Source organism: Desmodus rotundus, chromosome 10, assembly GCF_022682495.2.
Source record: "Desmodus rotundus isolate HL8 chromosome 10, HLdesRot8A.1, whole genome shotgun sequence".
Lineage (NCBI taxonomy): Eukaryota > Metazoa > Chordata > Mammalia > Chiroptera > Phyllostomidae > Desmodus > Desmodus rotundus.
This window is the reverse complement of record NC_071396.1, coordinates 63,294,427-63,318,773: the sequence shown is the minus strand read 5'-3', so window position 1 is coordinate 63,318,773 and position 24,347 is coordinate 63,294,427. Positions and strand designations below refer to the sequence as shown.

At 43.5% G+C, this 24,347-nt stretch overlaps 1 protein-coding gene across 6 annotated transcripts in view; it reads left to right on the top strand.

Annotated features, from left to right (window-relative positions):
• CIDEA (cell death inducing DFFA like effector a) overlaps positions 1–3,284 on the top strand; it is a 58,022-nt gene extending 54,738 nt beyond the window's left edge. For 2 of the 6 annotated variants that reach the window (XM_045187805.2, XM_045187803.3), the window contains exons 4-5: positions 372–553; positions 2,676–3,275. In XM_045187805.2, coding sequence (XP_045043740.1) covers positions 372–553; positions 2,676–2,823 — 330 coding nt within the window. In that variant the 3' untranslated portion in view covers positions 2,824–3,275. Of the gene's footprint in view, positions 1–371; positions 554–2,675 lie in introns of all 6 variants that reach the window. The other 4 variants (XM_071219517.1, XM_045187806.3, XM_024580544.4 and 1 more) reach the window with 3 other exon arrangements.
• Positions 3,285–24,347: the final 21,063 nt, after the last annotated feature.

The window sequence follows — 24,347 nt, the reverse complement described above, 5'->3', positions numbered from 1 at the left end:
CCTGAGACCATCTATGTCAATCAAGTAACTGTGGTCAGCCTCAGTGATGAGCTTGAGTGCCTCTCAATACCATGTGTTCACAGTACCAGCATTCATTGATCCCTGGGTCCTGAAAGCAAGGCCCTAAAGCTGAATCAGTCATCCTGAGTCACTGAACTCAAAGGAGATTAAGGCAGGGTACTTTCTTATGGGTTTAGACGTGGAAGCAGTATTAGCATATTACTCTGCTAAAAACATTCCTCAAATAATTAGCAGCTGAGTCACTAACAGATTTTAAACCAACAGTCAACACTAGCATAAAACCAGAATTACAGGATTTGCATGTCATTGGTGGGATGCTCCTTGTCTCTCTTCCTCCCTTGCTGTTCTAGGGTACTAACTATGTCACCGCCCGCCAGAAACCAAAGAAATCAGGAATAGCAAAAGTCACCTTCGACTTGTACAAGCTGAGTCCCAAGGATGTCTTTGGCTGCCTCAACGTGAAGGCCACCATGTATGAGATGTACTCAGTGTCCTATGACTTTCGGTGTACAGGGCTCAAGGCCCTGCTGAGGTAACAGACTTTGGGGTCAACTGAGGGGTCTGGAAGATGTATGCAGCTCGGTCCATGCAGCCCATCCCCAACAGCTTGTCCCCAGCTTGCTCCTCAGAGGCCCTGCCCTGACCATAGCTGTCGAAGTTCACTCTAATACATAATGTCATACAGTAGTTTAACTCTTATGCCAGACTCATTTCATAAAACAGAAAGTCTTCCTCCAAATTATATGTACTTTTTTCTCCAAAGACCATTAAATACTTAATGGAAACAAAAATTACATAAATGTAAAGAAGAACCAAATTTCTTTTAAAAACTAGAGCTGTGCATTTTTAAATCTTAATTCTCAGCAATGACAGCAAAAATCAGAGCCATGGAGATTCTGACCTGGTTTGGAGAGAGTAGCTGCCCAAACCTGGATAAATATTCTTTTGCAGTATTTCTGTATCATTGCTACCTTGAAGCTAGTGGTAAGGTGGCGTGGAAACACGGCTGGGGCCAGGCTGGTTACACAGCATCACTGGGAAGCCTACAGAAGACAGATCCCTGGTGCCCACCCTAACCTCTGAACAAATTCTGTGTGTTCACCAGAAACACTCCTTGGATGTAACCAGGTTGGACACTCTGTCACTGAGCCCTGGACTGAGAGGAACACCTACAGCTGCTCTCAGCCTTACCTCTAAGCAACTAGCTGTGTGACCGTTAATAGGTCACTTAATTTCTCTGAGCCTCTGTTTTGTCATCTTTAAAATGAGAAGGTTGCTTCCAAGTTCTTCATGATTGCATAGGCTCTGAATATACCTACATCTGTCCCTCCAGTAAATTCCTCATTGATCCTCCATAGTACCAATTCTCTATGGAGGGATGGATGGACAAAGAAAGAGACTGACAATGGCAGAAGGTCTTTGAAGCTGATATAAAAAGGTTGTAACTGCTGACTCCATGCTGTCTGCACAGCTCCTCTGGGCGGGGCCTGCCTGCTCCTTGGAGAGCTCTTCTCTCCCGTGTCCTTATGGGAGACATCCCCATAGTGCTCTGACCTCCCCAGAGCTCAGGAGGGGAAATGCTTTGGAAACAGGACTGCTCTCCATGGACAGGTCTCCAGGGTCTGGAACACGCTCAGGTCCGCGATGGCTTCTGCATGGCCTCCGTTTCCCACCAGAACCGTCAGGGGCCAACTCCTAGACAACTGTTACTGTCCTGCTGTTGAAATCTTGACTCCCAGGAGAGCTTAATCTTTTTGCTGAAATGGGAGAAAATTGCTTGATTGCTTGAATTTTAAAGTGAAACAGAAAAATTACAACTTAGAAAAGTATAATAAAGTAAACTTCACCTCACCAAAAATTCAGCCTTCTTGTCACTAATTCTTACCATCTGATAAGTCTGATGATACCACAAGCAGCTACAGAAGTCACAAAGGCCCCCAAATCAAAGGCATCCCCTGCCAGAGCCCCACTGCAGGACTCTGGGAGCCCAGGGCTGTCCTGACCCTCACAGCTGAGCCCCAGATTCGGCTGTCCTTATGAAGTGACAGCTTTAAAACTAGAATGAAGCCCTTTAGCTTTGAACTTGGCAGATAATAAGAATTTGAGTGAGAGCTACTTTTTTAGTCCAAAATAACATGGATCCCAGACTCAGCCTTAGGACTTAGATGCCACAACAGGGTCAAGTTGGGATGTCCCAGCCATCCTAAGCAAACTGGGTCACAGAATCACAACTGCAATTTTTTTAAGCCTCTCCTTCATCTGACTTCTCTGTTCACACTGATTTGATTTCAGTAACAAGCCCCCCACACCTAAGGCCACCAGAGTAAGCAAGTGGCCAAAGGATAGGATATAGTGTATATTCTCAGGAGCCTACTCAGCTCTTTCTAGTTTGGTGGCTAGTGGAAGGGTAGTCCTAGTCGGTGTCATCAGCATCACCTGGGAGCTCACCAGAAATAGAGTTCCAGGTCCTGCTCAGATATTCCGAGTAGCATCTGTGTGTTAGCTAACCCAGGCGGGATGAGAGGAGGATGTGAGCACTGCCTACTCTGAGCGCATGTTTTGGGGACAAGGGTTATGAAAAATTCCCACTCCATCTGTTCTTCACTGGCTCAGAACTCCAAGTCTGATGTGCATCCTTGTCCCTTCTGTTACAGGAGCCTGCTGCGGTTCCTGTCCCATGCTGCGCAAGTAACCGGACACCTCCTCATCTACATGGGCAAGCACATGCTCCGAGTTCTGGGTGACACAGAAGAGCAGACTTCTCCTGGGTTGTGCTTCAGGCAGAAGTTCACAGTCGAATAGGGTTGCATTTTGAAGGGCTTAGCCAACCTTGACCCACATGTTCCTTCTCAAATGATGAATTTTGAAGATGCTTATGTTCACTTATACACTACATACACATGCACTTGTAAGTTGCCCATCACTTCTGCTCAGGACTGGTACCCAGGTGAAAGGAAGGGAGCTTGATGGCACATGACACAGGGGCTGTGCAGCGGGACAACCTGAGTGGGAGATGTGTAGGTGCCTCCATGTGGGGAGGAAGGGACTCCAAAGCAGGAATGTCTTGGGTGGCTAAGGAGCAATACTACCTGCATTAGGCCCTTTTGGCTTCTCACCTCCTGCAATAAACCAATCATAAGAATTACTCGTAATATGTGTAATACTTTCATCTTCCATATGGAAGCAAAATTCAGCCAGAAATCTTTTGCTTACAATCCCTTTTAAGTCTTTATTAGTATGTGGTGAGACAGAACTAATGAGCTGTCAAATGTTACAGTGTTTTGTTTTTAATGTGGATCCTAAATGAGCTAAAGGGACCCAAAAGCTTAAGGAATGTCTTCAAGCAGCACTTTCAGCTTTTTTCTTAAAAAAACAAACTGCTTGACTCCTAGACCTGATACATGGTGCTACTGAACCCTGTCTTCACTTCCTGATGTCACCTGTGTTCTCTGGGACCCTTGGGACCCTTGGTTACAAGTGACAGAATTCTGACTCTGGCTGCCATAAGCCAGGAGGCAGCCAGGGAGAACAGTGGGACTCTGGCTGCAGGCACGGCAGATATGGGCCCTCAAACAAGGTGGCCAGGAACCTGTCTCCATCTCTTGGTCCTGTTTGCCTCTGAGTTGGCATCATCCTCAAGTAGGACCTCTTCCCATGGAAACAAGATGTCAGCCCCAGAGCAGAAAGTCCTGGACTTCCTCCAGAGGGACTCCCTAAGCCAGGCCCCTCACCGTGGTCACTGCAGCTGGTGTGACACACAAGGCCACATGCCCGATCCTGCAGACTGGGAAGGCTGGCCCCAGCCACATGGGTCAGGTGGGGAGATGTGGCTCCCCGAAAGAAATGGGGGTGCTGCTACTAGAATAAGGGTAACAGATGCTAGGAGACAAGTCTACTCCTGTTCAGATTTGTGGGTTTCCTACTAAGAAATGTTGCCACAGATATCTTTCTCCTTTCCTGACTGCCAGCTCAGGCACAGTGAAAAGAAGCCACAGGCTGTTCGTGAACCCTAGAAGCAAGGGTTTCCTGCACCCCAAGCCACTTCTGTGGTTCCTGCCCACTGTCAAACCATCCCTGGTGAGCCCAGAGGTTTCTTCCCTTCACAAACACATTCCAGAGTTCCCCTCCGCACTCCCTGTCACCAGCGCCCACTCCAGTCCTGGGCTGGCACTGTGTCTGAACTGCCTACTTAGAGAATTGGGCCAGGAACGCTGTTCACAGGCGGGAAGGGAAACAGTAAAGGAACAACCGTGACATTCCTCAGAACCCAGGCTCTTCTCTAATAGAGATAATAGAATAAGACGCGCTGCTGGTAAAGGGAGTTTCGTAGACTGCTCAAAGGCGATTGCTGTGCTGTCTGTGAGAGCCTCCTTTGTCAACCATTTTCTATATAAGGAGCCCAGCTGCGAGAGCCCCTCCCACCGCCCTGTGCGCTGAAGTCTGGGGTGAAAGGACAGCGCCCCAGAAGCTGCTCACTTTCAGGCGGACTCTGGGCACCTTCCAAGGAGGCACCTTCCAAGGAGTGCTCCCTCCTGCCTCTTGTTGACTCGGGCTTGCGTCACTTCCCAAGGATTCGGCAGTCCTGGAAAGTGACTGCCTGGCTTCCAAAAAAGGAATTTTCACTGAACTGCCTGATCCTGTTGACTCAGCCACTGCTCTCACTTGGCAGTGTCCTCATTGTATCCAGGGGGCACTAGGGCCTGTTTTAATGGGGAATTAAGCATAAGGAGAATGTGGAAGAGCCATCTCATCATCAAAAGGGGAATTAATTCAAAAGAAGGACTTTTCAGAATTTGGGAGTTTCTGAGCACACTGAGATGGTCCTCCCTGTCCTGACTTATTGGGATGGCCTGGGATGGAGAGGCCCCTCCAGGACTCTCCAACAAGCCCATGGGGGCTTTAGCATCCATGCACAAGGCCAGTGAAGAGAGGGCTACAAGGTTTGATTCTGCTGAAATCAAAGCCTTTGGAGAGCCCTTTGTGAGACTGCTGATGGGAGAAAATGGGCTGAATTAAAACCTGATCCATTTATGGGAAGGGTCTCAACAGGTGCTGCTCCCTCCCATCTCTGGATCAGATTAGGTGCCATGCATTCCAAACGAGACACTTTCTTGTTCTAATCTTAGTTTCCCGACAACCCACATTTAGCCCACTAGCTCAGAGAAAGGCGTGGTCCTGTGGTTGGCAGCGGTAGTATGGCGGACTTCAACTACAGCCTCGCTGCCAGCTGTGCTGCAAACTGCACCAAGTGAGGACTCTGAGGAAAAGGTGCTGCAGGGTTTTAGATGTCACCAATAACTAAGTCATTAGCTGAGTTCACACTGCTAGCATGTGTCCCTTTCAAAGGCTCAAGGTCTTTCTGTGTGCCCTGGATGGGGCCAAGTTTCAGAGCTGTAATTCACTGACTTCTAGAATCATAATTTAGAAAAACAGGAAATTGTTCCTGTGAGCTCAGTGTTCGTGATCCTTCCATGTCAGTGTGCCCCATTTTTGAGGTTCACATACCCCCACATGTCCTGGTGTGGGCTAGATTCAGGGTGCACTTTCTGCCTGAGCAGGGGACAGAGAACAGGCATGGCAAGAGCTGAGGGTGTTAGAATGAGGTATTCTAAGAACCATTACCGCATGGCCAAAGACAGACTGGTTAAAATCATCCTGCTGTGAAGAGACTTCCCTGCCACAAGTCTTTTCCTTCATCCATAAAATTAGGATCAAAATGAGGGGGTTCAGGAGTTCCATTCCCAGACAGGTTTTCTTGGCACAGTTTTAAAAAATGTAAACAGAGTGTCTTTTGTCAGCCTGGTACTTTTTAGTTCACTGCTCTTCTGTTCTTCTCCCCAGCCCTGCAGAAGGCATCTGTTAGCTGGCCAGCCCTGGGTCCCAAGTCAGTACATTGCTGTAGGCTTTTTCAGACTAGAATCCTAAAACTGGGAGCCATTTGCACAAAAGAGAGTCCTCTTTCTCTTCACACAGTGCAGCATCCATATGCTTTTCTTCCTATGTGGATAGGTAAGGTGGGCGTGTCCACCTTTGCCCCTCTCCCAGAGCCACAGCCTGGCCCTGCCTGTGCATGGCCCACTGGGACGTGCCCTAGACCTGTGGGAATGTGGCTTTCTGCAGAATGCTGGGCCCACCCTGCTCACAGCCAGGAACCAACCACAGATAGTGATCTGCCTCCAAATCAGAGGAATGCTACTCACACTCAGGTCGCCTCCTATCCCCTGCTCCCACTCCTCTGTGATAAATAATTCGTACGTAAAGGAAACTTTGAGCAGCATCGCTTCTTTCTGTTATCTTTCTTTTTTGGGATCCTGTTCCTTGCTACAATTATCTTAGTTTCTATAAAGAAGTTGGAACCACCCTCCAACTTCTTACATGAACAATTGCAAATACCTGACTTATTCTGGGGACTCTTAGTTTTGTCACACCCTGAAAACAATACAACTCTGAGGAGATTCCATCACTGGCGCCTCAGAGAGGGGACAAGGTCAAAACATGCTACACATTGCTTCCAACTGCACCCTGCTGCAAACTCTTGGAGCAGGTTAAGGTCTCAGTCCACAAACTCAGGTGGGCAAAGAGTAGACCTTTTTCATCCCAATATTTGTGTGCATGAATGTGTGTGTGTGTGTGTGTGTGACTTTTAAAGCATTTAAAGCACTGTGGCTTTAAAAAATCTGATTGTCAGTGTACTTTTTATTTCAAATCTCCATTCCACTGAGTGATCTCCCCTCACCTTACAGGCCTTCTGGGAGCTAATGTGTCAGGGCACTGGGGGGACATACTCTTACCAGAAGGGGTTGTATCCCATCCAAGCCTCCCCCAAGATGCCCACTGCCTGTGACCTTTGGAGGTCAGTCTGTAAAGGTCATATTGCATCTTCCCTGCCCCTCCTGCATGGAGTGTTCACACCACCACTGCTCGAAACCATGTCTCCCTGCCACAGAGGAGAACATTCTGCCGCACACAGCCAGGCCAGGACACAAGGGCCACCACACAGCCGCTGAAGTGTTGGGCTCCTGGTCTGTGTTGGGTGTGACAACTTTAAGGTGCATGATGGGGAAGACAATTACGATGGGACTATTTTTAAAGCCACACACCAACACTTACTTGGCTCATTGGTGTATAGCTAGACCTCAAAAACACAAACAAATAAAAACCTGAGAGTATGTTGCTTTGACTCTTTCCTGTACCTAATTCACAGGGGTTCAGTCCAAATGGTATTTTGCTTTAGAAAAGATCACCTCTCTTCAAAGGGTAAAACGTACCCAGGTGACCAGCATTTGGGTCAGGAGGGCTCCCAAGGGAGCTCTGGCCTCAGCGCCAGTCACAGATTCACTGGTGAGTGTAGAGACCCTCCCTCCCCACAGAGGATCACTGTGCTCTCTCTAAACACTTGGCATGAACTCTTCCAGGGATGGCATCCCTCACAACAGCAGCTCATCCTACTCGTGGACAGTTTTGTTAATTTGGGGTATTTTTTTAGCCAAATATCTGGGTCCCTACAACTTCTGCCAACAGATTCTACTTTTGTGTTCTTGAATTGTAAAAAATATCTCCTATCTACTTCCCCAGACATTGTCTTTAATTTTCCCAAAAGTACCCTGCCCTAGTCCCTCCCACCTTTTCACCAGTCTGGTGGGCAGGGGCTTGGGCTTCTGGCACTCACTCTCTTCTACGCATCTGGGTCCAGCTCTCCCCTGCTTGACCCTGTCCCAACCCCCAAACCTAAAGGAAGACTTTTATTAACTTCTTTTGTTTGCCCTGCAGTCTCTGCCAGTGTGGATGGACACACTAAATAACACAAGCTTTCTGTAGGAGCAGAGCAAAGGGAGCCTGTGTCACTGACTGTGGGGGTCCCTGCTCAGAATGGGTTGCTTGGGAGGGTCTTGGGGTGTGCTACCTAGGGAGGCTGCTGGGGGGCCGGCCTGGCCCGGGGTGCCCGCCTGGCCTGGGGTGCCCTGGCTCTGAGTCAGGAAGCAGGAAGCAAGATCAGCAGCAAGAAGGATCTCCGGAGGATTCCTCCTAGAGCAACCTCTAAACCCCTCTGAGGGTGGAGAGATTACCCCACCAGGCTCCTCCTCCCTGGGACCCTGAGTGCCCTCAGCAGTTGGCTTGGCTTCCTGGCGGGCGGTGCTGGAAACCTCCAGACGGCCTTTGGAATGTGTGCTTGTTCGAGGGCATTTTGTGCTCAAGTAACAGGGTGCAGACAAGAGGGGGGACACCAAATAGGGATTCGTAATGAGGTCCAGAAGAGCTTGGAGATAATTGGCTCCACAACACAGGGCCACACCTGCCTGGAATGCTGGCAGCTGTGGCCAATTGTGGGAGGAGCTGGAAATGGGGCTGCAGAGGAAGATTGGCACTGGGATTTAAACCCAGGCAGGGCAGCCATTTGGTGTCTTTTTGGGACCACATGTCTTTTCCGGGACCACACGGCTTTGGAAGTGTTCCCTTTTTGCCAGGTGGATGGTGCGGGGAGCCTAAATCTCCGACTTCTACTTCTTTCCTGAGATAGGGTACCCCAGACTGGGCAAAGGGGAGAAGGAAGGACTGTGCGTGTTTGTGGGTATTCTAAAGAACTTTAGTCTGTATTATTTCAAATAAACAATAATTCCTTTTTTACCAAACTCTGGCATTGAGAGACGTCTTTCCTCTGGCGGGGGGCAAAGCGAACGTAGTACGGGGGGAGAAGCCCACGGAGAAAAAGGGGGGTCTTTTATATTGTTCAGCCCCCATAGTCTGTTCTGTAACACTCACGTGGTTGTATGTGTGCGGTGTGTGAACATAGTGACAAGTGCCTGTGTTGTTAGGGAGAGACATGAAACTGCTGAAGAGTTATTTGAGAGGTAGTAGGGGAGGAAAATCCCAAAGAAGTTCTATTATTTTCATTATAATATTTAAATACTATGTACAAACAAAATCGGGCATGAACCCTTTATGGTGATAGCATCTATACAACTACTTTTTAATTCATATAATAAATATAAACAAAACTAAAAAAACACTAAATTCAAATTAACAGCAACTTTATGGTGTAGTTAAATAAATTAAACTGTGTCTTGTGATGAGGCTCCAACCTACTATATGAGAGCTTAACTCGACCGCTTTGTTTTATCAGGTTACTGCAAAACTTTTTCTTATACGACCATCTTCACTTGACACTATGCCACCATCTGCCATCACATCATCAGCTAGCCTCTTCTCATAGAAAGTGCTCAATAAACGTTTGTTAGTTAATGGACTAAATAAAGGAAGTAAGTCCACCTCTGCTCTTTTCTTGGTAGGATTATTTGGTACACTGCAATAATAAGCACAAAATACTGAAATAAACACACATGATATATAGAGTTACCATCTAAATTGAAATATGATATAAAACTTCTCAGGGTGAGAATTAATGCCCACTCATTAAACTTGGCCTTGATGGAAACCGCAGTGTGAGGCCAAAAGACTCTCATTCTCCCCTCCACCTGGCGACCCACCTCTAGCTCTGCCTCTAGCAGGACACAGCCTCCCTGTGTATCATTTTGAAACCTACAGAATAAAATGATATGACCACTCACTCCAAATCAGATTCCATGTTAGTTGTGAAGGTGAAATTTCACAAAGCTTGTTGAGTACATTTTTTAGTTATGAGAGCTATTTAATTGCAAATGACTCAGATTTGTAAATTCCCACTCTTGGCCAACAGTAGAGGTAATAATATTTTTAAAAGAAAGAAGTGCATTTTTTTCTGATCTTCTTACATTCATATTTTGGTGTTCAAAAATAATAATATTTCAACAAAAAAAATGGCATATTATTGATAGTTACATAAATTCTGATTCATTCAAATTGAAAATACTAAAAACATTTAATCAGAATGGCAATCATGGCTAGGCTAAAGCTCATAATTAAAAGACAGAATGTATAATTGTCAATAAGGAAAAAAATTCACACTATAAGCTATTTATAATATTGAAAATTTTCAAAAAATTAAAGAAAGTTCATAAAGCAAATGAAGAATATTTAGAAGACAACAAAGTTCTTAGGATTATCTATTATATGGGTAAACAAAAATAATATTTAAAGGTAATTTTTTTAGGCATAATAGTGGTAATAATGGTTATGTTTCCAAATGGACATTTTACAGACAAAGTACATGATACTTGGGATATGCTTCAAGACACTTTGGAGCGGGGTGAAAGAAGGGGAGAATGTGGATGAAATGAGATTACTCATGATTTGATCATTGTTGCAGTTGAGTGATGGATATACAGGAGGGATCATTATGCTTTTATCTCTACTTTTCTATATGTTTACTATTTTTCATGATAAAAGTGTTTCAAAGACAAGCATTTTCAAACAAAAGAAATTTCATAGAATGTCAAGAAACCACTTTATTGTAATATGGTATTCCATATGAATGCTTTCTTGACTTGGTTTCCACGAACTGGAGATACAACAATTTTGATTAATGGTTCTGCTTCTTCTAATATATATATTTATTACAAAGAGTGAGCAACTTCTGGGAAACTTAAAAATCAAAATAGTAAAAGCTGAATCATTATCAAGGAAGCCTCAACTGTCTCATATAAAATTTCACATAAAAATGTTTTACTTTTTTTACTTAAAATGCAAGATTCATGTCCTTGTTTGAAGATTGTTTTATTTATTTATTTTTTAAAATTTCCTGAAACTGAGAAAATGCCCAAGACACAATATAGTAACTTTATTTTTGGTGCTCAAGAAAAATGGCATCACATAAATGGTAGGTACAAAATAGACAGGGGGAGGTTAAGAATAGTATGGGAAATGGAAAAGTCAAAGAACTTTTATGTGTGACCCATGGACATGAACTAAAGTGGGAGGGAATGTGAGTGGCAGGGCAGGTGCAAGGCAGAGGGGAATAAAGGGAAGAAAAATGGGACAACTATAATAGCATAATCAATAAAATATATTTCTTAAAAAATGTTAAAGAAAAGAAAAATATCTTCAGTAAGAAATATTTGCTTGAAAATTCCATTGGATTTTGTACAGAAGGGCCAGGAAAAAGTCTAGTCAACCAAGTTTGGGAAATTTTTCAGATGTCTAAGTCTCTGTCAAAATATCTTTATTTAAATTACTTCTGGATAATACAACGAAAGGTGTAAATCTGGAATCATTTAAATCTTGCCCCAATAAACTTTTTATTTACTGCCAGATATCACATATTCTTGAGAAATAACTAATATGCCTGATAAGTAGGGAACTAATATAAGAAGACTGGTTGGACATTGTGGGCAGTATGTGGGGCTATAGCTGCAAAAGTGGCCTGACGACTGTATGATGTTTTATATATGGACTTTAATAAAAAACTGTAGAATGGAAGTCCTTAAAATTCAGGAAAACAACATTTTTTTGTAGAGATCTGGAACTTATACATTATGATCTAATAGAGATATTAATGCTTCCTTTAGTTTTGTAAGAAAAAATTTTCAGTTATTAAAGATGACAATTTGATTCCATAAATTATAAAAGTGACCAAATATATAAAGTAAGATAAACTATGAGTCAGAAGCAGAAGATACTATTCAACTAGAAGTGTATGAAACATCATTTGGAGATAAACACAATCAAACTTCAACTCAAGAAGAAAAGTATTCTTTTCTATTGATTACGTCTAATCAAGTATTAAGTTGGCCAGAAAGTTCATTTAGTTTTTTTTCCATAAAATAGAAGACACGTTTTTCATTTTCACCAATAACTTTATTGATTTGGACATTTTGAGTATGTCAGCTATCTCCAGCATGGTATAATGTTGATTGTTTTCAATGTCTCAATTTAATCACTATCAACTTCAACTGGTTTGCCCTACCATGGAGCATCATTCAGCAAGAAATCTCCAGCACAAAACTTCGCAAACCACTTTTGACACATTTGATCAGTCACAGAACCTCCTCCATACACTGCACAAACCTTTTTTTGCATTTAAGTTGTGTTTTTATCTTTCTTGAAATAATAAAGCAAAATATGCCAAAAATGTTGCTTATTTTCTTCCATCTTCAATATTAAAATGGCTACACAAAAATTGACCAATTTTGATAAGTTTTTTTTAAATGCATGCTGATATGACAGATGTCACCATACAATCTAACAAAACTGTTTTGAGTGAAGTTAAAGACAATCAAGAACTACTAGAGCCACCGTACAGGAAAAAACAAACAGCTCTGGCTGGTGTGGCTCAGTGGATTGAGCACAGGAGTGCGAACCAATGGGTCACTGGTTCAATTCCTAGTCAGGACACATGCCTGGGTTGTGGGCCAGTCCCGTAGTTGGGGATGTGTGAGAAGCAACCACACATTGATGTTTCTCTCCCTTTCTCTCTCCCCCTTCCTCTCTCTACAAATAAGTAAATAAAATCTAAAAAATAAACTTTGTAGCCAATGCAATACATGAAAATGCATTTGTGATTTGGTGAAAAAAATACAATGTTTTATAATATTTCAAGATACTGAATCACAAAACTTTGCCAAATCATATGTATGAGGCTCCATGGCTTGAAAATGAATACAAATTAATAAGATGAAGCCAACTAATTCAATGTAGCATTCCATTAAGGTATTTTCATGGCTTGGTTAGAAACAGAGCTATTGAGTAAAATCTTAGGCAGTATTAGAAAGTCTAGAAGTCTTTTGAATGGAGTTAAAGTTAGTTCTGTGGAACTAATGAAGACCAAGAGCAGTGTCGTTGGTGTTAACAGCAGTGCTCCATACACGTTAACCATTGGGAGAGTTTGCAGCATTTCCTGTGTCGGACCATGGCTCAGACAACAGCATCATTTCGCTCGCAGCTACCAAGTCCTACAAGGGACATCACCTCAACATTTCTTAAAAATAAAATAATAGTCGAAGATTACTAAGATGACTTGGAAACAAATTATGCTACAGATATCATTAGATTAGCAGTTTTATAATATATACTTTTATTTAAGTAGGAATAAAACGAAATCATTTTGTTTTTATTAAATGATTGATTAACTTATGACTGTGCTAACTCTTCCCATTTTTAAAATAGCACTCTGTGTTTGCCAGACATAGATTATTCTTGAAGATTCAAATAATACCTAGGTACTACTTCTAGTTCTGCTGTTTTGCTAGCTGTATTGACTTTGGGGGAGTTACTGGATACCTCTCAGATTTAATTTCCTCCTCTGTTAAATGGGTTTAATGTTATTTTTCCTTCTCACCCACAATATTATAAGGATCAAATAAGATAATAGATGTTAAAACAGGCTGAAAACAGTAAGGTTTTATTCAATAAGGACAGAAATACATGTAGTTCCTGATAGCTGCAAAAAATAACAAAAACAATAATAAAAAGATCTAAAGCAGGTCACAAACAGGAGAAAAATAGTTTGTAAAAGCAAACACTCAAATTAACTCAATTCATCAAATATGAGAAAGTCTCCTCTCTGCCACTCTTGAGAGTAGACTCATTTCTTAAACTCCTAGGGAGACTGGGTTGGTTTCGCCTTCCTGGAGCACGTGGTCTTGCCAGGTGCTGGAGCCTGCAATGAAGGGCTTGGAGTATTAGCAGCTAGGACCAGAGCTGAGCCCTCAGTTTGCAATCCCAGCCTGGCCCTTGGGCACTCTAGTGATCATCATAACAAGAACACCTCAGGGTAGCAGTTGCCCTTTCAGCAGGGTTCCAAAGTGAGATAAAGGGAGCAGATCTGAACCTGTCCTGTAGCCTAGAGCCTCATCCAGATGGCCTGCAGAGCAGCCAGCCAGGCAGCAGCCAGAGGAGGAAGCAAAGAAATGCCTGTCTTTTATGCCACTGTGTTTCTGGGGTGGTCAGTGTACGGAATCACTCAGCAACAACAAACAGACCCCCAGGTGCCAGAATCTAGTGCTTGTCTTAGTTGTCTTGGTTAAAAGTTTCTGTATCATGTGTTGCTTCTCTCTGCAAAGCATCTCTTCCTATTCTTCAGGTGATACAAATGTCCTTCTTTGAGGAACAGCTGGTACCGAACTCTCCAACGTTTGGGTGGGGTTGCCAAACATAAACTTCTCATGTGCCCCATGGCCCAGGCTAGTCCAAGCAGCATCCAAGGCACCTGCCACATAAAGAGCCTAAGAGATCAACACAGAGACCAAACTAAGTAGAAACAGGAGAAAGAGTGAAGGCTCCAGCAGCTGTCCCAGGACTGTGGGTGGCCCTTCTTTCATTCTCTGAGTTGAAAAATTTGCTGCTAGGCAGAATTTGCTGTAGGAAGAAGTCATTTTACACAGTTCAGGCAGAATTTGCTTTAGGAAGAATAGTCATTCTACACAGTTCAAGCAGAAAAAGATTTAATCCAGAGAGCGAGGTGCTCAGAGTCATTGGAAGGGCTGGAGTAAGGGTTGCCTGGACAGCTGCATGACTGCTCCCCAAAACCCTCACTGGGTGTGAGGAGGGTCCTGCTGAGTCACAGGAAGAGCAAGAGAGAGTCCTACTTCTTAACCAGGCCCCCAGGCCTCTAACTGGCTAAACCACCATTTGCATCCAGAACCCTTGCAGCAGAGAGTTTACAGAGATGTGATTCAATTTTCCAGCCTCTCCAACGAGAAGGAGGGCAGTTTTAGGGGCCCACAAAAGTGTTTCTGACCGCTGTTGGTTCAAGCGCAGTCCAAATTACTCTTATATTTTTTAATGTTTTTCTTTTTTAATAACGTTTTTATTAATTAGTTGATTTGAGAGATAGAATGAGAAACAATGATCTGTTGTTGCACTTATTTATACATTCATTAGTTTCTTCTGGTATGTGCCCTGATTGGGGATTGAATCTACAACCTTGACATATCAGGACAATGCTCCAACCAACTGAGCTACATGGCCAGGGCTCAGGAATATTTTTATCATTACAAAATACTTCTGTGGTTTAAAGGTAGTCGTATTGGACGACTTCAATCTTCTTCATAATAATAGTTAAGATTGACACTATCTTGATTACTCTACACATGAGGAAGCCTAGAATTTAGATTTTAATTACCTTTCTCAAAGTCCCACCGGTGCTGGACTCAATCCACCTCTTCTTAGACCTTGAGAGCTGACAGGTGCTGTTCCAGTAGGTCCAAACACAGAACCTGGAAGGGAGCTTGGCACATAGCAGGCATCTATCAATGCTTGGAAAGTAAACACGCTTTACCTAAGAGGAAAGGAAAATATAACAGAAATTCAGTAAATAATCTTCAAAATATCTGACCCATTTATTTTCCCATTTCTTCCTGAAAAGAACAAATTAAAACATTTACAATAAATCTGACACAAACATACCTTATTTTTTTTTCTGTACTTCTATAGAAAACAGGTATATGAGTTCTGTCAATAAAGTTTCCAGCCATGCAACGTGAACAATAGAGACATTTATTGAAGAAGATACAAGATATGAGAAACATTATGTATAGGACATTGACACCTCAGTCCCCTTCAAAGTAGACACCTTGGCACCTCACACAGTTCTCCTAATCACCATCATCTGCCCTGTAGTATTTTCCTGAATCTCATCAACGGTCTGAAATCTCTTCCCTTGCAAAGATGACGTTAGTTTTGGGAAAAGCCAGAAGTCATAGGGTGCCAAATCTAGGATGTAAAGGGGCTGAATCACCTGGGTGATTTGATGTTTCACAAAAAAACTCTGCACGAGACATTGTGCATGAGTGGGCACGTTGTCATGATAAATCATCAGTTGCCTATAGCTGTGACCTTCTGAATCATCCAAGTAGTTTCCTTAGAGGAATGTTCAAGCTTAATGCAAAATTTGATGCAGATTCATTGCTCTTACTTGCTCAGTCATTTTGAATGCGATGGACATACAGTACACATGCTCCTTTAACAGTGTTTACTACCCTACAGTGAAGTCATCATTGTTCACACATGCACATTCCAGTCCACTCTCCATGGCTGCCCCGTTACATCAATGTCACTCAAACTGTCCTCATTATATTAACAATGGCTGGACTTTTTCTGGACAGATCCTGTACTGTTAACATTTAAGAATGCTTCTACATGAAGCTGGGTGATGGATACGTGGAGTTTCATTAAGCTAGTCTCTAATTTGTGTATGTTTAAAATTTTCTATAATAAAAATAGGGTTTTACTAATTGATTTTTTTTAATGCTTCCTCCTGCCCAGGACACTGTGAATAAAGAAAGCCCATCCTCTAACCACAAATCTGATGGCAGCCCCGCCAACACCTGGCTGCCTGAAGGCTCCAAGCTTAGCTTTCCGTGAAGGCCACCACAGGGACACCTAGGTTTTATTGTTATAAGGTGAAGTCCCAGGGCTTCTCTGGGTGCCTCTCCTCTGCAGAGCATTTGCTATGCCCTCTCTCCTGGTGGACTGAGGTCAGCAGCTGGCCAAAGCGTCTGGCACCTTGTGCTCCCTGCTGGAGCCTGACGCCTAGACCCTGGCAATGGCAGGGCAAGCTCAGCTCATTCTAGAAATAGAAAATGAATCAAGGGCACACACATCACCCCAAACTATGACGTGTAAAAGGCTTTCTTTTTCCTTTTGATATCCTCACACCACATTTCCAGTGTCCCTAGAACAACAGTCAGGAGCAGGGCTTGGCGTCCTCAGCTGTCAGGGCGTTACCCACCTGCTGTGGCATTCCTTGGGCCTGTTGCTGCCTGCCAGGCCTGGTCTGGAGGGCAGATGGACACATAAAAATAGTCGAGAGCCCTTGAGGTGCCACTTCTCCAGCTGTTCTGTTGAGCAGAAGCCAGATGAGAAGGTGGAGAAGTTGTGATGTCTGTCAGGGCCTTGGAGAGGAGGCCAGCTGTTCAGTGTGGCCCCCCCCGTGGGATGAGCAATGGACCAAATGGTTCCTCCAGTTTCATCGGTTCCCAATCAATTCTATTGCAGCTAAAAACTTCTGTTGCACTGTGCCAATATAAACACAGCCCCAGGGCTCAAGGGTCCTGTTTCTTGTTTAAGTTGGGGTCATGACAATGGAGATTTACTAACCAGTTTCATTTGAGCAAGATGAATAAGATTTGCTGTGGAACAACAATAATACAGTATACACTTTGTTAAGAGAATTGATCTCATGTTGAGTATTTTTACCACAATACGATAAAATTTTTAAAAAGAAGAAGCTAGAATCTGGATGTGTGGCCAGGACAAGTTACTTGGCCTGTCTCAGACGTGGTTTCCTCATCTGTAAAAGTATGAATAGTGCCTGCTGTGGAAACGAGAGGCCTGAGAGAAAGCAGTGGCTCCCTTCCTGGAGCACATCCAGAGCCAGATTGCTTTGTTTCTTCCTGATTAAATGAATGAGCCATGTAGCATATATTTGGCAGCTCGTCACAAATACACTTAAGTAGGGAAGGGCAGAGGAATTGGGGGATGAGCTGTTAGGGTGGGTGGGAAGAGATGTTTTCTGAATCACTGAGCCAGCTGAGAACTGAGGGAGTGGCTGCCACAGAATTCCTGAGAACAGCTGAGACAGCTGGGAGAGGTGGGCTCTCAGCTTGAACTGAGTTCAACTCTCTAAATAGCTATAATTTTACTATAGAAAAGAAATATTAAGAACTTTATATTACTTTGGTCTGGCAGTGTGTGATTTGCAGGCATCTTTACCTACATTATCTCAGTTGCTTTCCTAGCAACGCTGTTAGGCAGAGAGTGCCCACTGACCCCAGAGGCTCTGGGCTTGTCAAAGGGAAGGCAGAGATGGAACTGCCCCCTTGGCCTTCCCACCATGCCCTACCACCCCTGCAATGGAATATTCAAGGCCAAGACTCCAACTAGACGCAAAACTCGTTTCTGGCTAGACCACCAGTGAATGACAAGAAAAGAAATTTGGGCAAATAACTGGTTGATCATAGCTGTGAACCATTCTGACTATATTTTAAAAACACCATCTGAATTTATACCTTACTCTGAGAAAGCTCTGGTGTAGGGAGGCATTAAGAAATTTTTCTTTGTTTCATCATAATATTCTGGGCCCTCCTTTCAGAGAGGAAATTTCTTCCGCACTGCAAATTTCCTGCAATTCTACTTTCTTCATTCTCAGTCATTTACTAGGTACATTCGTATAGTATGTAATGTGCTGAATATTAATGGACAATGTACAGGAAGTGTAGTCTCTAACCTCAGGAATTTATAATCTCATCCAGGAGGTAATATTCCTAAATGTGGCACACCTGGACAATCTGATCATGGGCGACAGTTAGTGAGGGCATGATCATGTGGCTGGTGCAGACACACAGGGGCCGACGATAGCCTCAATGTTGACACACCTGTATGGTGATGTCATGTCCAGCTAAAGTCTGGGACCAGAAAATTTCTCTCTTACATACACACACAAACAACTACATTTCAAACCACATAACCATTTAGATCAATTTCTATTTTGCCTAATGTAGGTTTAATATTTTACAACCCAATAGCCTCAAAAAAAAAAAAAACAAGGCTGTCTTCTACACTCTTGGACTCAGAGGTGCAGTGTGCACTGTGGTACATACACTGAGCCAAATGCGTCGAATACTGCTCTGTGCCACATACCAAAGGAAAAACTCTAGATACTCAATATATAGCCTGCCCAACAACCCTACAGGGTTACTGTTCTATCCTCCATGTCCCCTGCAACAGAGCTGAAATTAAGCCCACCCTGTCTGACCTCAGAGTTCCATAAGGCAGTGTTCCAGCTATTTCTATTAGTAGGATAGTTATGTGCTCTAACGTCCCAAAGAGAGGACACTGCCAAAATCATATGGACAGGGACAGAGAACACTTTGCAAATGAAACTGCCAGGGATGGTCCCTTGGAAGAGGAGGGCAGGTAAAGTGGCCCTGTGCAGCGTAGAGCAGTATTAGTGAGTTTCTATCACACCAGGGCAGTGCCACGAAGCAGACCTGGGCAGAGCTGGTTGGGTCATCTGTCCCTTCCTCTGTGAAACCCAGGGTCTCCGAGGGGCCACCTGCACCTCTCTAATCTCTTCTCTAACCAGAGCTGGGGCCCATACCTTTGTCCAGAATTCAGGCCCCCTGAAAGCAGTGCCTGGAAAGCCTCTCCTCTCTGAGGGAGGGACAAAGGCTTGTTCTCCTTCTCAAAGAATTCCAGGCATCCAGAGATGGGGGAGGAGATTTAGGGGTGAGGTGAGGATTACCCTCCACACTCAGTGATTCTCATCCTCCAGTTGCTTTGAGCTCTGTCCAGCACTGATCCTCTTGCCATTCCTCTTTCTGGAAAGAGGACTGACAACAAGTATTAAAGTCCTTTTACTCAAACTATTTGACGCAGTAATTTCACTTCTAGGAACTAATCTTCAATTCTAAATTCAAATAATATTTTATGCACAAAGATGTTTATTGAAGCATTATTGATCGTAGTGGTAAATAGGAAGCAGCCCAAATGGCCAAACATATTAGAATACGTTAGAAAATAATGGGCAGTCATTAAAAATGTCTTTAATGGAGAGAGGAGACAAGATGGCGGCAACATAGGTGGGAGCGGAGTCCACTTCCCCTCAACGCCAGGGAAATACCTAGCTGATCTGAGGAGCAGAGCGAACAGCCAACAGTATTCCAGCATATACGAAGATCAGAGACCAAAGATAGAGGACACTGAAAGATCTGACGGTAAGAAGAGTGCTCAAGGACAATAAGGTCCACGGGACCCAGGACCGCGAGGTACAAGGGCGGCAGAAGCGCCAGCCCTGGCGCAGGGGCTCCTGCAGGAGTCTTGGGAGAGGGCCAGGCTGCGCTGTGAGCAGCCAGGTGCTTGATTAGACCAGGGGGGCTTGAAAAGGAGGAATTTCTCAAAAAGAAAAAGAAAATAGAGACACTCAGGGGCTAATTAGAGAACTCTCGGTAGTAGCCGAGGCCCCTGGCGCCCCTCCCCCTCCACCCCTGGACTGCTACGCTCACCTGAGGTCCGGTCGCGCGCGCGAGCAGATTAGCCAACGGGACCCACACTTGAAACCCCGGAGGGGCGCCCACACCTGAAACCTCCGAGATAATTTGGAGCAGAGACTAGCTGCTCCACCCACAGGCCCAAAACCTCGGAACCCAGTGCCGCGTGATTCAGTCCCAGGGCGGCCCCGCCCGCCCGAGAGACTCAAGCCCCGGGCGGCTGGATCGGGCCCCCAAGCACAGAGCCTGTGGCTAAGCGGGCTGCGCGCGCTCACCAAGCACAGGGCCGGCTGGGTGCCTGTTTTCCAAATACAAAGCTGCTGGCGAGTGTCCTAACCCCAAGGCGGCTGAATCCGCCACCTGCGCGCCAGCGTTCCAAGCCCTGGCGGCTCGATTGGTCCGCCGGCTGCGCGCTCAGGGCACAAAATAACGTCACAGACCCAAAGCGGCTGGATTCCCCTGCTGCGCGCGCACGCGTCACAAGCCAAAGCGGCTGGATTGGCTGATCAACGGACTGATTGACTGCCAGGGACCACACCTACAAAACAGCGAAGAGTGTGACCCAGGAAGAGAGAAAAGTGAAACCAATCCTTCCAACCACCCCCTCCCGTTGCACAGACAGGACTCCAGCAGAAATAACCTGACCGGTTTAAAGCCAACAGAAGATTTTTTTTTTTTTTATCCTTTTTCTTTTTTTTCCTTTCCCCCTGAATTCCTTCTTCCTCTCTCTTTTTTTCTTTTTTTTCATTCCTTCTTCCTCCCATCCTTTACCATTTTTATGTCTTCTTCCTGCCTTCTTTTATCTATTTCTATGTTTTAATTTTTGCTAAAATTCCTTCTTATCTTGCCTCCGATCTTTCTTTATTCCTTCTTCCCTCCTTCCTTCCTTTCCTCCTTTCCTATTTCCTTTTTCCCTCCTTCCCATCTTTGTTTTGGTTTGTTTTGTGTGTGTGTGTGGGTTTTTTTTTTTTTTCTTTTCTTTTGCCCCCCCTTTCTCTTTTTCCCACAGGTGAGACAACAAAACCTGGAGTGCTGAAAAGACTAGAGTTAGACCGTGTTAAACACATAAACGTCAGCTCAAGACCAGTGAGCACAGGAGAGTAAGGAGACAGCACCACCGAATCCCATTGGCATTCTACCATAGAAGTTCATATCATAAATCCAGGGAGTCAGAACAAAGCAATTTAAGACGCAGAGGCCAACAAGAAGAGCCTCACAAACAATGGGAAGACAAAGAAACAATTCCCAAATGAAAGGAAAGGAGGAAGCCTCAGAAAGAATACTAACCGAAAAAGAGGCAAGTCAACTATCAGATACTGAGTTCAAAGCAATGGTCATCAGGAAACTCACTGAGCTCTCTGAGCTCAAAGAGAACTACCAGAAACTACAAGGAAACTACAATGAACTCACTGCAAACTATATCAACATGAAAAAGGAAATAGAAAATATCAACAAGAGCCAAGAGGAAATGAAGAATACAATTTCTGAATTGAAGAACACAGTAGAAGGAATTAAAAGCAGACTTGACGAAGCAGAGGATCGGATCAGCGAGCTGGAGGACAAAGTAGAAAAAAACACCCAGAAGGAGCAAGAAAAGGAAAAGAGGCTCAGAAAGAATGAAGAGGCAATAAGGGAAATGCAGGACAACATGAAACGTAACAATATCCGTATAATAGGAATACCAGAAGGAGAAGAAGAAGAGCAAGGGATAGAAAACCTGTTTGAAAAAGTAATGATGGAAAATTTCCCTAATCTGAGAAGAGAAAAAGTCACCCAAATCCAGGAATCACAGAGAGTCCCAAACAAGAGGAACCCAAAGAGACCCACTGCAAGACACATCATAATTAAAATGGCAAATTTCCAAGACAAAGAGAGGATCTTAAAGGCAGCAAGGGAGAAAAAGGAAGTAACATACAAGGGAGCCCCAATAAGGTTAGCAACTGACTTCTCAATGGAAACGCTCCAAGCCAGAAGAGAATGGCAAAAAATATTCCAAGTACTGAGAACCAGAGGCCTGCAACCAAGACTACTTTACCCAGCAAGGCTCTCAATCAAGATAGAAGACCAAATAAAGAGTTTCCCAGACAAAAGAAGTCTAAAAGAATACAGCTCCACCAAACCAGCTCTGCAAGAGATGCTAAAGGGACTGCTTTAAGGAAAGGAAGGAAAAGAGAAAGACAGAGGAACACAGGTAGGAAATAATGGCAATGAATAACTACCTATCGATAATAACCTTAAACGTAAATGGATTAAATGCTCCAATCAAAAGACATAGAACAGCTGAATGGATAAGAAAACATGACCCACACATATGCTGCCTACAAGAAACCCATCTCAGGACAAAAGACTTACACAGACTGAAAGTGAAGGGCTGGAAACAAATCTTCCAAGCAAATGGACAGGAAAAAAAAGCAGGGGTAGCAATACTCATATCAGACAAAATAGACTTCCAAAGAAGGGCCATAAAGAGAGACCCAGAAGGTCACTTCATAATACTCAAAGGAAGAATCCACCAAGAAGACATAAACATTGTAAATATATATGCACCCAACATAGGAGCACCCAAATACATAAAGAAAATCTTGGAGGATTTCAAGAAAGATATTGACAGCAACACAATTATAGTAGGGGATTTTAACACCCCACTATCAAAAATGGACAGGTCTTCCAAACAAAAGATCAACAAAGATATTGTGTCACTTAACAATACCTTAGAGGAAATGGACTTAACTGATATATACAGAGCTTTTCATCCCAAAGAAGCAAAATACACGTTCTTTTCAAGTGTCCATGGAACTTTTTCAAAGATAGACCACATGATAGGACACAAAGCAAGCCTCAACAAATTCAAGAAAATTGAAATCATATCAATCATCTTCTCTGACCACAAGAGTCTGAAACTAGAAACCAACCCCAAGGGTAAAAACCCAAAACACTCAAAAGCATGGAGACTGAATAGCATGCTATTAAACAATGAATGGGTCAAGAATGAGATTAGGGAAGAAATCAAAAACTTCCTGGAAACAAATGAAAACGAACTCACAACAACCCAAAACCTATGGGACACAGCAAAGGCAGTCCTGAGAGGGAAGTTCATAGCAATACAGGCCTACCTTAAGAAGTTAGAAACAGTTCACACAAACAACCTAACCCTACACCTACAAGAACTGGAGGAACAACAACAAAGACAGCCCAGAGCAAGCAGAAGGAAGGAAATAACCAAGATCAGAGCAGAACTAAATGACATAGAGACTAAAAGCACAATTGTAAGGATCAATGAATCCAGGAGCTGGTTCTTTGAAAAGATAAACAAAATCGACAAGCCTTTAAGTAGGCTCATCAAGAAAAAAAGAGAGAGGATCCAAATAAACAGAATTAGAAATGAAAGTGGAGAGATTACAACTGATACCACAGAAATACAAAGGATCGTAAGAAATTACTATGAAGACCTGTATGCTAAGAAATTTGAAAACCTAGATGAAATGGACACATTTCTAGAAAAATATAATCTTCCAAAACTGAATGAAGAAGAAGCAGAAAACCTGAACAGACCAATATCAGCAAAGGAAATTGAAGAAGTCATCAAGAAACTCCCATCACACAAAAGCCCTGGACCAGATGGTTTCACAGGAGATTTCTACAAAGCATTTAAGGAAGAACTAACCCCTATCCTTCACAGACTATTCGAAAAAATCCAAACTGATGGAAGACTCCCAAACTCTTTTTATGAAGCCAACATCATCCTAATCCCAAAACCAGATAAAGACACAACGAAGAAAGAAAACTTCAGGCCAATATCGCTGATGAACATAGACGCTAAAATTCTCAACAAAATATTAGCAAACCGCATCCAGCAATATATTAAAAAGATCATCCACCATGACCAAGTGGGATTCATCCCAGGGATGCAAGGATGGTACAATATTCGCAAATCAATAAACATAATACATCACATCAACAACAGCAAAGACAAAAATCACATGATCATATCAATAGATGCGGAAAAAGCATTTGATAAGATACAGCACCCATTTCTGATAAAAACACTCAGCAAAGTGGGAATAAAGGGAGCAGTCCTCAACATAATTAAGGCCATATATGAGAGACCTACAGCCAACATCACACTCAATGGACAAAAACTTAGAGCTTTCCCACTAAGATCAGGAACTAGACAAGGATGCCCTCTCTCACCACTCCTATTCAACATAGTATTGGAAGTCCTAGCCACAGCAATCAGACAAGAAAAAGCAATAAAAGGCATCCAAATTGGAAAGGAGGAAATGAAACTGTCACTGTTTGCAGACGACATGATAGTGTACATGGAAAACCCTATAGACTCCACTCAAAAACTACTCGACCTAATAAATGAATTTGGCAAAACAGCTGGATACAGAGTCAATACCCAGAAATCAAAGGCATTCCTGTACACCAGCAACGAAACTGCAGAAACAGAAATCAGGAAAA